The sequence below is a fragment of the Lissotriton helveticus genome, chromosome 3_1 (assembly GCF_964261635.1).
Source record: "Lissotriton helveticus chromosome 3_1, aLisHel1.1, whole genome shotgun sequence".
Lineage (NCBI taxonomy): Eukaryota > Metazoa > Chordata > Amphibia > Caudata > Salamandridae > Lissotriton > Lissotriton helveticus.
In genome coordinates, this window is record NC_136061.1 from 29,557,315 (window position 1) to 29,570,023 (window position 12,709).

At 44.1% G+C, this 12,709-nt stretch overlaps 1 protein-coding gene across 5 annotated transcripts in view; it reads left to right on the forward strand.

The window, feature by feature from the left end:
• The window catches only part of ADCY10 (adenylate cyclase 10), a 4,100,562-nt gene that overhangs the window by 2,348,316 nt on the left and 1,739,537 nt on the right, over positions 1-12,709 (forward strand). For all 5 annotated transcript variants that reach the window (XM_078679137.1, XM_078679136.1, XM_078679138.1 and 2 more), the window contains 2 exons: positions 2,727-3,010; positions 8,184-8,374. In XM_078679137.1, the coding sequence (XP_078535263.1) occupies positions 2,727-3,010; positions 8,184-8,374 (475 nt within the window). The remainder of the gene's footprint in view (positions 1-2,726; positions 3,011-8,183; positions 8,375-12,709) is intronic.

Genomic DNA, 12,709 nt, shown 5'->3' on the forward strand with positions numbered 1-12,709 from the left:
GTGTGCTGCCACGAAAACAATTCAATGCGTATTAAGGGCCTTATTTATGAAGGCCTTGCGCTGCCGGTGCGTCACTTTTTCCCATTTTAAAAGTGACGCACCGGCGGCGCAAGGCCTTCATAAATAAGGCCCTAAATACATAGAGGTAGAGTAATATTAGAAAATGTGCATGTAAAGATAAAAGTCAGTGCGTGGTGTTGAAAAAAAGCAGTGCAAGCTTTACGTTTGTGCAGTTAGGGAAATGTTAAAAAAAGGTGTGTGTAAAGGTAGAAATCGTAAAAATTTACTTAAAGGCGCTATTAAACAATCCTTGCAATACATCTATAAAAGCACTGTTTCAATGCGTGCAACTAAGCAATTCATTAAAATACAAATACAAACTTAAGTGCTTTAATGCCTATCTAGGAGGAGCAAGAGCTAAATTTACACAATGTAGCGCTTGTAATAGAACCTATTTTAGTATAAGCAGTAGTAGCACTTTTAAATACTTGCCCATCTTAATTGACATGTGCACTTTGCCTACCTCATATTTTTGCATGTTAAAAGGTGCTTAAAGCGGTGTTGGGCACCTTGTTGTTGTAAGAGTGGAGAGAGAGTTCAACCTATGTAAATGCAGGGAAAAAGGTGGATCAGTCACCTGAATTCTTGACACTTACCAAGTGCACAATAAAATATTATAATTTTTCAAGGCGTGCTGCCAACAGGACTATTCAGTGATTTTTGTGCACCTTGTTGTTGTAAAAGTGGAGAGAGAGTTCCACCCTAGTAAACGCAGGAAACGAAGATGGCTGTGTTAGCTAAATACTTGTCACTTACAAAGTATGGTGTAAAATTAGAAACATGCAATAACTCCATAGGAGTAGTAAGCACTATATAAATGCAATCTCAATGCAATAGAACTTATATCAGCATGGGCAGTAGTGGTAGTTTTCAGTACGTAACCATGTTAATTGGTGAGTGCACTTTGCCTTCCTTATATTTTTGCAAGTTAAAAGGTGCTTTAAGAGGTTTTAGGTTGTAAGAATGGAGAGAGAGTTCCACTCAGCACAGATGTTCAAAGTCATAAGCATTTATGGAGCAGAATAAGGTTGTAAACAATAATTAAATAAACAGCGTTAAAAGCAAGAATGCACCTACGTGCATAAAGACTAGACTAGCATTTGTCATTCAACAGATTTTGCCGTGCGTGCTAGTACAAAAACGATTCAGCACACATTAAATAGATAAAACCAGGAACATGTTTGCAAATGCACATATACATCTTAAATTTCGAAAAAGTTTGTTAACTCCTTAACTGCGGTACAAATTCCGCCATAGGGCGTGAGAGTTCTATTGAGTGGGAGGGGCCACATTGGCCAACGGACGTGCGCAGTACTCCCGAGGTAGTGCTCGCGAAGGCTGTTGGCCGACGCGCACACGCAGGTTGGTAAATCCACATTTTGCCATATGTGTTGTGAAGAAAACAGGCATGGAAATGTTAAAAATAGGTATGCGTAAACATAAACATTGTAAAAAGGTACTTAAAGGCGCGCTTAAACTATCCTTGAAATACATCTTTAAAAGCACAGTTTCAATGCATGCAACGGAGGAATTAATCAAAATACAATTGCAAATATGTTTGCGTGCAACACAGCAATTCATCAAAATACAAATAGAAACACAATCCTTCCCCCCCAAAATTTCACCAACACAGAAACAAATGTCCAAACTACATACTTAAGTTTACAAATGCAAACAAATTCTTCCAAGCAACACATATCTCCATTGCACAAACAAATGTTCAATTGTAGACGGAAGCAAAAGAACAAAACTCTGCATGCACATACAACATAAACAAACACAATCAAAATAGTTCCATGCCAAATACTTCAACCCACTAGTTGAAAGTTTATGGCAGTTAGGCAGTGCTGTGTAGGTGTTAACAAACAACTAAAAGGAGGGATTAAAACAAAGATTAGCCAATACAAATAAACAGATTTTAACAGACAGTCGACCAAATGAATTAAATGCCAATGGGCGGACTGTCAACAGACACTGATTACTGCAGGTCTTGGAGAGACAGCGCATGCGATGCATACGCTCGACCTAAAAACAGTGTTTCCAAAACGTGTGCAAACTTGCCCAAGAATCGGGGAGAAATGGGCCACTTATGTTGATAGCATAAGTACCTTGGGTATATATCTGGGTACTCATTAAGTGGGTATTTTTTAGTATAGTGAGCTGCAATTTCTGAGTGCCCGGGAACAAACTTTCTTCTGATTCCAAAAGTGTGTATTTCGTTTTTTTAATGGTAGGTTTCAGATACTAGAGAGTACATATTTTTTTCTGTCTTGACAAGAAGCATTCCTTTGCTCTTAGTTACAAAAGAAACGTCCACCCAGTAGGCACTTGTGTAACAAAACTTGACCCTCCCCCGCATACTACATGGAGTCCACCCCCCAACACCCCAGACTCAGTCAGGAGCTCTCAGGCCAGGGGACTGTGCTGAGGGGCCCACTGGATCCTGGGGGCCCATTGCACCGTTTAGTTTGCCGGGGCTATGCTGCACCACTGCCAGTAGGTCACTAGTGCATGGATATTCCTAAGTGTTGAACGAAAAGAATTTCTGTGGTCTGCAGGAGAAGGTCTAAGTTTCTATCATCCAGGAAGGAGAAAGTCATAGTTATTGATTATCACTGTAGAGCTACAAGTTTTGTCTCAAAGTCACCTCTTACTGTGTTTTTCAGGATGCTCTGCGGAATGAACCCCTGATGCTCATCATTGATCAGGCGCACTACATTGATACATTTTCGTGGCAGTTTCTGGCCAAGCTCTTTGTGACAGAACCTTTCTTCTTTATTATGGCACTGTGCCCTTACCGCCATGAGCGACCCCCGCCTGAAGCGGCACTGACTTTGATAAAAAGTGTGAAAACTGTCTACATCTACCTGAGGCCGCTCAAACCTTCTGTCATCTCAGAACTGGCCTGCCAGACACTTGGTGTGACCAGCATCCCCACAGAGGTGGAAATGTAAGTGCTCTACCGAAGAAAATAGTCTCTAATAAGTGGTGTGAAGGAAAATCGAACGAAAGGGTACTGAAAGCTAACTTATCTTTATCTCTCTGAGACTGGCTTGCAAGATGTGTGATATATGTGTGCTGCAGTGGTCCTGTATGTGTGACTAGTGGCAGCTGTTAGCAGGGCAAAGTGGTGAGGCAGCACGGCAGACAATTATAAATAAAAAAGAAAAGAAAACGTGCCAGCCGCCTCAGTGGTCTTCAGCTCCAGATGCAGAGGCTGCCAGACTCCCCTGCGCCAATCCAGACACTGCCCTCATGCTGGTATTATCCAGCATGAGAAAAGCTCCAGCATTGGGCGGAGCAGGCTGAATAAATGCTCCATTAGGGACTGAGAACCTGTGCCTGCTGTTCTCCAAGAAACAGCCTGGAGATATTTAAGGGTACATGTCAGTTTGACCTTTGTTAAACCTGGCTTTTTCAGTGGATTTATCCCCAGACTTTTTGCTTTTGGCCTCTGTTTCTGACTGTTTTTATTGGTTTTATGCCTCTGGGCACTTTACTACTGCTGATCAGTGCTAAAGTGCATATGCTCTCTGTGTAAATTGTTATCATGGATTAGTGTTTCCATAATTGACTTATCTGGTTTACTGTTAAGTCCCTAGTACAGTGCACTGTATGTGCCTAGAGCCTGTAGACAAAATGCTGCTAGTGAGCTTACAGTACTGATTGCGCCACCCACACAAGCAGCCTTGTAAAAGGGTCTCAGGCCTGCCATTGCAGTGTCTGTGTGCAGTCTGGTACTGCCATGTTGACCTGGCAAGTGCACCCAATTGCCAGGCTCTAACCTTCCCTTTTGTTACATGTGAGTCACCCCTCTGGTAGGCCTAAGGTACCCCTGTGGGCAGCGTGCAGTGTATGTGAAAGGTAGGACAGGCCCTGATGTGTGTGGCTTGTTCTGATAGTGAAATACTGCCAATTTTGTTTTTTACTATTGAAAGGCCATCTGCCCCATATGATAAAATGGGAGTTTATTTATAACATCTTATAAATATAACTTTCCATTGGGACTAGATTGGAAGTTAAAGTTTAGTATGCCTGAGCTCAGAATCTAAAGATGCATCTTTTAGTAAGAATGATTTTTACATTCTGTGTTTGAAAATACCACTTATAGAAAGCAGGCCTTTTCTTGCTTAGCCATCCTGTGTGCCTCTGCTGGTTTGTGTATTTACTGTCTGGCTTTAGAGTGACAGGGGCTGGAGGGTGCACAGACATAATATCGACTCCACAATATCGAATGGACAAAATATCGAGTTTTAAATATCGTTTGGAGAAAATATCGACAGGACAGAATATCGACAGCCAAAATATCGTTTTTAAGGTAAGTGAAGTAATATCGACTGTAAATAATATCGAAAGTAAAAAATATCTTTTTTTATATAATATGTAATTATTTATAGTGTTTTTATGTTATAATATGTGTGAAAAGTGTCATTTTATGTTATAATTATTTTTAATTAATGATTTTTTTTAAATTATTGTGTAATTTTATTCTGTAGCGGGTTGTGGGTTTATAGGGGAATAGGGTGGGAAGTAATTTAATTATAATTAATTAAATATGTAAATTTATTAATTGGTAGTAATAATTAATTAATTGGTAATTAAATATTATATGTTAATTATTTAAAATTTAATTGGTAATTAATTTAATTTCATTGATTAATTGCTAATTATGTAAATTAAAATAATGTATTTCCTGTAGCGGGTTGTGGGTTTATAGGGGAATAGGGTGGGAAGTAATTTAATTATTATTTATTAAATATGTAAATGTATTAATTGGTAGTAATATTTAATTAATTGGTAATTACATAATATTTGTTAATTAATTAAAATGTAATTGGTAATTAATTTAATTTAATTGATTAATTGCTAATTATGTTAAATTAAAGGGGTATTTTTAGGGTTCAGGGTCAGTTTTTAGTTTTTGGGTAAAGGGGTATTTTAAGGGTTCAGGGTCAGTTTTTAGTTTTTGGGTAAAGGGGTATTTTTAGGGTTCAGGGTCAGTTTTTAGTTTTTGGGTAAAGGGGTATTTTAAGGGTTCAGGGTCGGTTTTTAGTTTTTGGGTAACGGGGTATTTTTAGGGTTCAGGGTCAGTTTTTAGTTTTTGGGTAAAGGGGTATTTTAAGGGTTCAGGGTCAGTTTTTAGTTTTTGGGTAAAGGGGTATTTTTAGGGTTCAGGGTCAGTTTTTAGTTTTTGGGTAAAGGGGTATTTTTAGGGTTCAGGGTCAGTTTTTAGTTTTTGGGTAAAGGGGTATTTTAAGGGTTCAGGGTCAGTTTTTAGTTTTTGGGTAAAGGGGTATTTTTAGGGTTCAGGGTCAGTTTTGGGTTTTTGGGTAAAGGGTTTTTTTAGGGTTCAGGGTCAGTTTTGGGTTTTTGGGTAAAGGGGTATTTTTAGCGTTCAGGGTCAGTTTTTAGTTTTTGGGTAAAGGGGTATTTTTAGGGTTCAGGGTCAGTTTTGGGTTTTTGGGTAAAGGTTTTTTTTAGGGTTCAGGGTCAGTTTTTAGTTTTTGGGTAAAGGGGTATTTTAAGGGTTCAGGGTCAGTTTTTAGTTTTTGGGTAAAGGGGTATTTTTAGGGTTCAGGGTCAGTTTTGGGTTTTTGGGTAAAGGGTTTTTTTAGGGTTCAGGGTCAGTTTTGGGTTTTTGGGTAAAGGGTTTTTTTAGGGTTCAGGGTCAGTTTTGGGGTACAGGGGTACAGGGGTACAGTGTAAAAATAAAGTAAAATTAAATTTACATTAATTTAATTTTATGAAATTAAATTAAATTATATTTAAATAATTTTAAATAATTTAAATTAAAAAAAATTATTATATACTTACCAATACTTACGTTGTAATGGTAGTGCGTTGTAAAAGTTGCGTTGTAACGTCATATATCCACTGTTGCACTCTTTGCAGTGGGAATAGTAATTTTTACTCTTTTGTATTTGTACGTTAATAATATTGGCTATTATTTAATTAAATTTTGTTACTATATATATATATGTTTTAAGAAATATGATTAAAAAAATATTATTTTTTTACTTTCATTAATTATTTAATTATTAAAAGTTATTTTAAGTATTGTTAATTATATTTTAGTAATGAATTTTTTATATTAATGTAATTAAACATTGTTTTTATTAAAGTCGATATTTTTTACAACTATATTTTTGTACACGATATTTTGTACTCGATATTTTTGTACTTACCTGTTTGTACATACAAACTCGATATTTTGGTTGTAGATATTTTCTCGTCGATATTTTGGGTAGTCGATATTTTGGTAGTCGATATTATTTCAGTGATCCGGGCTGGAGATGTGCATTCTCTTCAGACAGCCACTGGGGGTAGGAGGGTTGAAGTGTGACCTGCCTTTCCCAGATGATTCAGGGCTGGGCTGAATAGACCTTGACTGCATTTAGAGTACTGGGAGGAGATTTCCTAGCCTCTGAACGGGTCTGGTCTGCCATGAACAATGCAGTCTCCACATCCTGCTGGGAAGCTGCACCAGAGAGGGCACAACTGGTTTGAACTTAGCACAGGGCCTCTCTGACACCAGAGAGGATAAGAAATGGACAATAAATGTTGGGGCCTGACCCCTGAATGTTTTATCTCTTCTGGAATTCAAGAGGAACCTCTGCCAAGTAAAAGAGCTGGGAGAAGCTGGAGGAGAAGTACTTCCCCTTTTCCGTGTGCTGTCTGCGGTTGGCCTGCAGTTGCTGTTTCTACCAAGGAGAGGAATTGTGTGTGTACCCTGCTTGACAAAGTATCTCCAAGGGCTTGAGGTTGAGCTTGCCCCCTGTTCTAGACGTCTCAGGAACAGCAAAGACTTCACCATTCCTCTGGAATCGCTGGTTTCAGTCACATAGAGGCAAAGGGCAGCCAATCTGTCACCAAGACTGTCGCTGGGGCCATGCCCCGAAGGCACCACAGAAGGTACCACTGCACTTAGCACATCATCCCTGGTCTCACTGATGCCACTGGGCGCCCGTCACCGAGCCGCTGCTGACACCGCATCCTGTGGGCACCGCACTCCGCACCACCTCGCTTCACTCTGCCTGGACCTCACCGACATCGCCGCTGCCCAACCGAACATCAACCGGCTCTGTCGCCTGCACCGTGACCATTACCGCATCGAGCTCTGCCTCACTCCTCATCGTAGCCTTGGTCTCACTGATGCCGTTAGACAACCGTCACCGAGCCACTGCCTGCACCATGAGGACACCACACACTGCACCTCTTCCACTTCGACCCGCAACCGGGACTGTTGCCCCTGACCGACTCGTACCAACGGGATCAGCAGCAACGAGAAAGGTACTGTCTCCGAGTATGTAGATGCTATAGCTTTCCCGTACTGACATGGTCAGCTGGAACTGTCAGACTCTGTCGTTGTCAGCATCACAGTAGCCCTGGATGGAGAGACCCACTAGGAAGAACTGTGCTTTTTAGCTATTTCTGCAATGTAAAAATAGTCTTGCAAAGTAACTATTTTTCCAGTATTGTTTGTTGGATTTTTGTCATTTTTGGTCTTGTTGGTTTAGATAAAGATTTGCTATTTTTCCAAACTGGTGTGGTTTCCATTTGCAGTGTTTTCACTGTGTTACTGTATGCATGCACAAATGCTTTACACACTGCCTCTGAGATATGCCTTTGTGCTCTTGCCAAGCTACCAAGGAGGTGAGCAGGGGTTATATTAGAAGTGTATCACCCATGCCCTGACTAGGAAGTGGGGTCCCTACTTGGTTGCCAACCAGAGACCCAAATTTCTAACAACTGTCGTAAGACAACCGCCAAACCGACATACCCACTCACTGGGCCCTGTGCACACCACTCCTTCTGCTGCTGGCAGATGATGGCCCAGCCCTCAAGACTTGGTTGTGTACAATTGCTTTATTATCATTTTATTTGACATGTTTTCATCTGTTGGCTCCAGCAGTGAGGCAGCACTCCTCTACCAGAGTGGAGGAGCCGCCACTGTCTGTGACTAAGCTTTCACTGTATGTATTGTGCCCAACCTCTGTATGGGCAGGCTTGCCCTGCTTCTGACTGCGCTGTGCCTGTTCTGTTTGCATGAGGGAAGCAAATGCAGCTATAACATGTGCTGGTACTCCAATGTTTCTTTGTGATATCTCCCTTTCTGTATTCAGGCTGCTGGTAGAGCGCAGTTATGGCATCCCCTATTACTGCGAGGAGCTCTTAAGAAGCATGTACATCAACAAGATCATCATCATGGAGCCAATGGAAGAGGAGGATGAGGATGATGAGGGGATACTGGTCTCTAAGAGGATGAGCATATCTGCCAACCAGGCATGGAAGAAAAGAAGCGATAGAAGAGGCTGTAAGTTCCTTTTCTACCCTGCGTACAGTTCACCGCCCATCATCACGTTTCACACACTTTACCTACAGCCTCTCATTCTCAATCTCAGATCTTCTTCACCACCTGCTCTGGAATACTTGGTTTTATTGGTTTCTGTTGTTACCATTCGTTTTGGAAAGACAGTAGAGGGACTTCAAATCAAATCAAATCATCTTTATTAGATTCAGATGGAAAAGCATAAAAGTATAAATTGCAATACAATAAAATGGAATCTGAATTTAAAATTGAGTAAGATAAAAACAAAAACAATTTAGCATACGTTGGTTAATATCTTCCTTCTGGTAATGACAGCCCTCAAGAATCTTGCTAACCACACCAATGAACAAATTTGGAAGCAGTTGTATAAATAAATATGCCGTTCTACATTGTCTACAATTTAAGGATTTCAATAAAAGCTTAATAAAAATGATCCTTAAATTTACAGAAAAACAGTATGTGGATGGTTGATTGACTTGAAGTCTTATCATAAGGACAACACGTTAATTGACTGGACCAATTATTAGTGTTAGGGAAGCTAGTCAAATGGTGAAAGATATCTAGCCTAAAGCGTGTCAGACCAAACCTGTGTTGGGCGTTAAATACACTGATTAAATACGGTTGCATCGAGAAAATGGTCAAAACCATTTGATTATGCTGTACAGTGGGCTTGACCAGTTCCAACGTCAATCTTGCTTCCGTTAGGATAATTAAACATTATCTCTTTAATGATTTCCTCGTGATATACTGCCGGGTTACAGGGTCATCATAATATTCTGGGTGGAAGATATCAGACATACATTTCTTCATGTTTTTTAGCATGAGATTTTTAAGACATACTCAGAGCTGCAGCTATCGTGTATGCCAGAGAAGAACTGGCTCTACCCGTATCTGATCTGTTAGATAAGTTGCTCCCAGTTCTGCATAAAATTAGAGCAGCTGCTTGGGAGCCCAAGGAGATTTTAGAAAAATCAATTTTCTAACAGCTGTAGTGCATCCATATTTACATGCCTCTACAACTCTGAAACATACAACGCAATTGACCATCATTTGGCATTAAAAATATTCAACATTTCTTTGAGGTGTTTACGGCCCAATTTCCTTGAGAAGTTGCACAGGCCTCTGATTGATCTGTTAAACTGCATCCAATTTTACTACATTTCTCCAGTGGCCATTGCCATCAAATAAAATTCCCAAGTACAAAGAGGTGGGTGTTTGAGATAAAATTGCATTTCCTATTAAAATATTACACCCTTTAGATAACTTTCGACCAGCTTTCAGAACATAGGTTTTACTTACTTATATTAATTAATAACCCCAGATTCTCCATAAAATGTACAAATGTATCTGTTGCTCCCCACGCTGCTGCACGGCTCGGCCTGCCTTGACCTGCATTGTTTTAGCCTAATCTTGCATTTTCCTCTGTGCCTAACTTGCCTTCTTGCCCATACTTGTTTATTCCTCTGTGCCTAACTTGCCTTCTTGCCCATACTTGTTTATTCCTCTGTGCCTGAACTTGTCTTCTTGCCTAAACTTGTTTTTTCCTTCCTCTGCCATCCTGTGCCCAGTTCTCCCGCAGACCCCTGCCTGTTTTTCCCGCCGATGTGTCCCTGCGACCCCGCCTCCCTGCAATCCCATTCGCCGCCCGGCTCTCGCCTCCCTGCTGCTACTCCCTCTCACATCCACTCATATGGAGGCTGCGCAGCGGTGAAAGGAGCGACCTCTGACCCTGCTCGCAGGCAGGTCGCACCCCATGCTGCTGCATGGCTCTGCCTGCCTTGACCTGCATTGTTTTTGCCTAATCTTGTATTTTCCTCTGTGCTTAACTTGCCTTCTTGCCCATACTTGTTTATTCCTCTGTGCCTAACTTGCCTTCTTGCCCATACTTGTGCATTCCTCTGTGGCTACCTTGCCTTCTTGCCCATACTTGCTTATTCCTCTGTGCCTGAACTTGTCTTCTTGCCTAAACTTGTTTTTCCTTCCTGTGCCCAGTTCTCCCGCGGAACCCCACCCGTTTTTCCCACCGTTGAGTAACTGCGGCCCGCCCCCCAGCAATCCCATTCGCCGTCCCGCTCCCGCCTCCCAGCTGCTCTTCCCTCTCACATCCCCTCATATGACGGGCGCGCAGCGGACGCACGCAGAGGGCGCGCTGCTGGCGCGCTGAAGGCATGCCTAAGGCAAGCCCGCCTGCGGCCGTGTGCGCCTGGACCGCGCCCAGCACCAGGACCCCTGGACCCCAGAAGCACCACGACGCCCGACACCGCTAAGATGCCAGCACCCTCATGCACTTAACACCGGACGATCACACACCTGCTTCCTGGCCGCCCCGAAGCGCACCCACGGAGCGTTCACCTCCCGGAACTGCAGCTTCACCAGCATCCACCCCGCCATACTGCCCACCAGGAAAGAACACAACTACCTCAGATGCATCCTTCTCAACACCTGCTCCGCCCACAAACACGCCGCTGAACTCTGGGACCTACTCGACTCAACCTCCCCCGACGTCCCCTTCCTGACGGAGACCTGGCTGAACCCTGCCCCGGCACCCGACATTGCCATAGCTGTCCCGGAAGGTTACAAGATCACCTGCAGGGACCACACAAATGGAGTAGGAGGAGGAATCGCCATCATCCACAGGAAAACTCTCAGAGTCTCGAACAACACCGACAACACCCTCAGCACAGCCGAACACCTGCACTTCCAGATCCACACCGACCCCAACACCACTCTCAGAGGAACCCTCATCTACAGACCCCCTGGACCTCAACCACAGTTCAGTGACTCCATCGCCGACCTCATCAGCACACAAGCCCTCGCCTCCTCGGACTACATACTCCTTGGGGACCTGAACTTCCACCTCGAGAACAACGACGACTCCAATTCTTCCACCCTGATCGACAACCTCAGACTTAGACAACTCGTCACAAGACCCACCCACTCCGCCGGCCACACGCTTGAGCCCATCTTTTCCCGCAAGCCCCTACATCTCCTTCAACCACACCACCGAACTCCACTGGACCGACCATCGCTGCATCCACTTCACCTTCAAGAAACCCACCATGCACCACCGCACCCAATAGATGCCTCGCAGCTGCTGGAGCAAAGTCACCGAAGACCAGTGTAGGAAGGGGGAGTCTCTAGTTGGCGCAGTGCAGCACTGGCGACAAGCAGGGACTCTCTCTTCCCCGTCAGGGCTGAGGGTTACCTTCAAGACAACCTCTGCTTACCCTCTAGGTAGTGTGGCTTAAGCAGTCTTAGGCTAATCTCTGGGGCACATAGGGTTAAACATTTGCAATATTACACCATCACAACCAACCCACCACACAATGACACCAAACTGTATTTGTAAAAATATATATTCTTTATATAATTTCAAGCAGGCTTGTAAATACAGTCTTCAAACTCTCAATAGCGGTTCCAGTTTACTTAGTTTCAAGTTGCCAGAGTTCTTTCTTAGCAATAAGCAATCTTTTGGGCCTTCTGCCCAGGTTCAGCAAGGTTCAGTGTCTTGTAGCGCCTCAATGCGCGTTCCGCTGTCTCCGCTCGCTTCAGAGAGGAGATCGGGCCCGGCCGGCCAAAGCTCACGCTTCCCGCGTGGGCCTCGCGGACCAGGAGCAGTGCGAGCCTCGGTTTCAGAGGCGGCTCGCGCTGTGAAGCAGGCAGCGCGGTGCGAGCTCAGGTCGCAGGACGCTCGCACCGTGAGGACAAAGAACACAGTACCTTGGGCTTCTGAAGCGGACGGCTTCAAGGGGAGCTGTCCCACGTCGCGTTGCTTCCCGGGCGGGCGGCGGTGCTCGATGGGGCCACAGGCCCCCTTCTCAGGGTTCACTTCGGTCCTGACGGCGGCAGCTAGGTGTGGCGCAGTGGCAGTACGGTCCCCAAGTGCGGGACGTACCCAGCCAAAGTGCCGGTCGCGATGGTGCTCCGTTCAGCGGGGCAGACGGCAGGACGCTGTTCGAGGGAGAGGACAAATTGGCGGCAGTCCGTCTTTGCGGGGGAATCTACGGCGCTTGAGCCCAGTAGACTTCTGTGCTTGGACCGGACGGGTCCTCCGTTACTTTGCTCTCGTGGGGCCAGGTGCAGATGCCGTCACGGTGTTCAGGCCAGCGGCGGGCTGGGCTTCACGTTGTTGTGGCGATCTGCTCACCCACGGTCACGGTGTGCAGGGGGGCTTGATGCTCTCGTCTTCCTCAGTCAGCGCTGCAGCGATAAGCAGCACACACAGCTGATGCCTTAGTCAGGGAAGGTAGCGCCCACTGTTCCTGGGGCGCTGGTCAGGGGGCAAGTTCACAGGCAAGCCCTTGGAGATCTTTCAGCAGA